Source organism: Bactrocera latifrons, unplaced genomic scaffold (genome assembly GCF_001853355.1).
Source record: "Bactrocera latifrons isolate USDA-ARS-PBARC rearing strain unplaced genomic scaffold, ASM185335v1 scaffold_248, whole genome shotgun sequence".
NCBI lineage: Eukaryota > Metazoa > Arthropoda > Insecta > Diptera > Tephritidae > Bactrocera > Bactrocera latifrons.
The window spans coordinates 386,823-391,706 of NW_017536052.1; the positions used below are offsets into that span (position 1 = coordinate 386,823).

Sequence of the window (4,884 nt, forward strand, 5' to 3'; positions counted from 1 at the left end):
TCCTTCCTTTTAGTTGTCAGTACTTCTATAATACTTAAAAAGTTCCCGTTTCTTAACGAGTGACCGTCGGGAGAAGCAGAGGAAGAGAAAGATCAGATGGTGAAGGACTTGGTTACACTTGGAATCTCTTATTGGCGCCAAGGAGTGAAAAGCAAAAACTCGGCTATAACCTAAGCGGTGTCTACGCCAATAAAAAAGAAGAAGTCAAAATTGTAATATTAGTTATTAAACTTTTTACAACAAACTTTATATACTCATATTATGTACAAGTTCTTTTACATAATGCGGTATGCACTTTGCATAAGATTTTATTGGAAGACAAGAAAACAAATCCATAGGAACAATTTATAACGTTATTACGTTGCATTAATATATATACATGTACAATCTTTTAACAATAAGTTAAGTATAGACAAATTTTGGTACATGATCCATAATTTATACTTTGATATGACTTTTATAATATTATATTTTAATATTACATACTAATTATTTCAAATATAGTAATCTAAAAGATAATTATTTAATGACGAACGAAATTTTTAATACTTCAAGTTTCCCATGCAAATATATTTAATTTCGACGTATTCGTCAATACCATGGTGGCTACCTTCGCGGCCAATACCCGATTCTTTAACACCACCAAACGGTGCTTCAGCGGCAGAAATTAATCCCTCATTAACACCAACCATACCAACTTCCAAAAGTCTAGCAACTCGAAATACTTGCTGTATATTTTCACTGAAAAAGTATCCAGCAAGACCCCGTCTGGAATTGTTAGCCGCCAGTATAACCTCTTCTTCGGTTTTAAATTTGACTATTGAGACAACGGGACCAAAAACTTCCTCCATATACAATTTAGCATTAGATGGCACATTTGATATTATTGTCGGTGAGTAAAAAAGCTTTCCCAACTTTTCTAATGGATTACCACCAAATAATATTTCAGCACCTTTTGAACGAGCATCTTCAACGTAACCGCTAACCTAAATTGGGAAAAGTAAATATAAGTAATTATTTTGCAATAACTTTAACTTCCTACCTTATTAAATTGCATGTTATTTATAAGAGGTCCGATTTGAACATCTGGCTTTGAACCATCGCCAACTTTTAGTGATTCAACCCGTTGTTTTAGTAAATCAATAAATTTGTCGTGTATTTCATGTTGCAAAAAAAAGCGATTAGCTGATACGCATGTTTGTCCACAGTTTCGAAATTTTGAAGCAATGGCAGCATCCACAGCCTTTTCTAAGTTGGCAGTGTTGAACACAATAAATGGAGCATTTCCACCTAATTCCAATGATATACGTTTAATTCCATCTGAGGAGTTTCGGAATAACCATTTCCCAACTTCTGTAGATCCTGTGAAAGATATACCCTTAACGTCAGGACTCTTACAAAACAATTCACCAATGGGCGCAGCATTATTCGTCGTTACAATGTTAATTACTCCATCAGGAAAACCAGCCTCCTCCGCCAGTTTAACAAGCGCTAGAGCTGTAAGAGGCGTATCCTCAGCCGGTTTGATGACAATAGTACAGCCTATTTCAAAATAAAAACTTAAGTTTAATTTATAGAAAATAATACACATAAATAATACAATTTACAAATAATTTGGATTTTAAGGATTTTAATTGGCTTGGCTTCCAATATGTGGTATTCTGCACCACCAATGATAGCTTCCATATCCTATAATACTCTTAATGCTGTGCAATCGTTATGCTGCTAGTGTAAGAGTCCGACAAATACTTTTCGCAAGGAGCTTCGGTTGGAATTGCATCAACATAAACATACATTACTTTTAGAATTTTTTTTTAATTTAAGTTTAAATCTTCTTTAATGACGCTATTTTTACTTTTATCAAATTCAAAATGTACCGCAAAAAATTTGAAACTAACTTTAACTAACTAACTTAATAGTAAAAAGAAAGTTTATATGTTGTTAAAATATTCAATGTTGTAAAAAAATTTGTTCTCTTCAAATGTAAATTTTTTTTTAATTTGGTGTCAATTAAAATAAAACTAAAGATGATGCCTTGCAGTAAATCATATTTCCAACAATATTATATAACAGATACAAAATCTTGTGTCGATATCAGCAACTGAATACACCTACAGATGACAACGAACCTCAACCTTACCTCCTAAGAGGGATTTAGATAACCGTTACAACAAAAGCAACCCAAAGATATCAAGAAAATTAGGCATTTATTCAAAATGAGGAACATTCACACACTTAATATTTGTTCGCCTTTGTTCAACAGCGTTTTGTAGTCCCTAACAGCAATCGAGATAGATATAAAAATGAGTTTTTTTGGTTCAGTTAATTTTTTTTCTCTATTACTTTTCAAGTCATCACCTTCTCTACGAGCTCTAAGAGATGAAGTACAATTGCCAGAGAGACTTTTAGGATTATGTACTCGATATACTCCTGATAACCTGTCTCAAAATTACTAGAATATTCTGATACTTTTCAATTTCTTTGTTGTCTGGTCATATCTGTTCGAGCTTCAACCAATCAAAATTTTATATAACAGGCATTTATGTGAAAAAAGGGTTTTATTCTTTAGCAGATTAATATTTTTTTTATTTCGGGGTAATTTTTGTATAGATATGTGGTATGTTTGAAACTTTCTCTGAAAACAACCTTGGCATTTTAAAATGGTTTTATAAAATGTTTTCGAAAGATTCATAATTGTGCACAGTGGATTTAAACTCAAGTGAATTAAGATTAGCGAAGCGCTGTACAAATCGACTCAAAACAATTTTACTCAAACAGTGCATACCTGAGAATAGAACACTAATTTTATTTATTTCATCATAGGACACCATTCACTCGTATTTCTTTTTACGCACACTTTTTCACTAAAGTATTTTATTTAGTAACTTTCATTAAAAATAAAATAGCCATAAAATATCTTAATTGACAAAAAACTGAAAAATATAAAAGCGTTGCTGAGTGGACCTTTTTCATACTTTCAATAAAAAAAAAAACAATTCTTCGAAATTTTTATGAATATTTGACAGCTTTTAAGAGATATACTTTCATTCGAAAGAAAGGTCTAAAATATTTACAGGGCCATGTTGATGTTAATTAGTTGCACGCAAATATGTATATATTATTACTCAATAGAACCCCGTTTCCAACACCACATTTACCTTCATCGGGTGGATTTTAGTTGCTGATAAACATTTACTTTTATGTATTTGTATATTTCCGATATACGAGTATTAATTTTTATGAAAAAATAAAGTCTAATGAACTCTTTGCATGCATGATTTCAAACCTGCTGCCAATGCCGCACCAGCTTTTCGAGTTATCATAGCCAAAGGAAAATTCCAGGGAGTAATAAGAGCTGCGACTCCCAAAGGCTGTTTCATTACAATTATTTCACGATCCTTAGCCGGACTTGGTATTATGTCCCCATATATTCGGCGCGCTTCTTCTGCAAACCATTCGATAAATGCATTACCATACGCAACTTCTCCACGAGCTTCATTAATTGGTTTTCCTGATTCCGCACTCATAATAGAAGATATTTCATTTACATTTTTATCAATCAAATAAAACCATTTCTGCAATATAAAGTTTGAGTTATTTTATTTTTCTAAAAAATTCAGTACCTTCAGTAAACTCGAACGTTCTTTGGCTGTAAATTTAGACCACTCAGATTGTACAAACGCATTCTTAGCCGCTTCTACTGCCAGAGCAGCATCATTAACATCCATATTAGGTACTGATCCGACCACACTTCCATTAGCAGGATTAGTGACTTCAAAGGTTTTATTACTGCTTGCATTAATCCAATTCCCATTTATAAAGGCCTTTGACTGCACCAAAGAAGAAAATGTCCTGGTACCCCGTAAAACAAGTTTCTGTCGCAAATTATTACAAAACAACATTATGACTTTAAATCAAACAGGAATGGTCGCGAATAATCAATTCCGAGGTAATCAACGATGAAGCATTATCAGTTTTGTAACGATTTTTAAATTGAACCCGGTAAGCATGCTATCAGTTAATTACTCGAACGGGGCATCTCGACAGGATAAAATTTATGTCATACTAACTGTCAAATCTATTGCTATTGCAAAATCTGTATGTGGGCATTTGTTATCTTAAAAAATAAAAAAGTTATTTGTGAAAAATTTATTTTATCACATTGCGAAATGCCCTCGAGTAGGTAGCAGATGCAGCGCATGTTTTCAGCTCTTGAACTGTTTAAATATTTTTTGTGGAAAATAATGAAGAGAAAAGGAAGGAGAAATAAAGAATCATATTTTTGGATTACTATATAATAAATTCGGCATAAATTTTATATACCAATTAAAATAATAAATTTAAAATTAGCAATGATATTGTGATTTATTCTTGTATAAGTTTATTAAATTTAATACTTCGCTCATTCCCAACCCAATTTGCATAATTTTTCTGTAAATGAACTATATTGAACTCAATATTAATTTTTTGGAAAAATGTATTTTTTTTTTATAATATAACACAGCCGTCTTAATACTCGCTCTCCTAAATTTCATATTACCGAAATGTAAATGCCGTCGGCATATGTGCAAATGGGATATGTTGCCTCTTCGAAATTTCATAGAAATGAAAACTGCGCCGTCAAACTGCTGAAGTGACAGCTTATTGCTTACAATATATGTCAAACTAATTAGTATTCCATATGGAGTCTCCACAGGCAAGAGGCACGGCAATACAGTTAGTAAGACATAGATTTTATCCTGTCGAGATGCCCTTAACGAATCTTGTGCATGGATAATATAAGCCGAATCTAGAGAGAGCATATGATCTCGATGTTTAATGCGGCAGCCTGGCTACAAGAGCAACTCAACACGACGTCCCCACGACAGTCGGGTCTACGAAAAC

The 4,884-nt window shown here is 32.7% G+C and overlaps 1 protein-coding gene across 1 annotated transcript; it reads right to left on the reverse strand.

Annotated features, from left to right (window-relative positions):
* Positions 1 to 259: 259 nt before the first annotated feature.
* Positions 260 to 3,995, reverse strand: LOC108969289 (succinate-semialdehyde dehydrogenase [NADP(+)] GabD-like). Its single transcript, XM_018933911.1, has 4 exons — positions 3,624 to 3,995; positions 3,287 to 3,575; positions 1,043 to 1,542; positions 260 to 986 (listed from the first exon to the last, which is right to left on the reverse strand). The coding sequence occupies exons 1-4, from the start codon at positions 3,900 to 3,902 to the stop codon at positions 543 to 545; spliced, it is 1,512 nt and encodes a 503-aa protein (XP_018789456.1). The 5' UTR covers positions 3,903 to 3,995; the 3' UTR covers positions 260 to 542.
* Between the last annotated feature and the right edge of the window lie 889 nt (positions 3,996 to 4,884).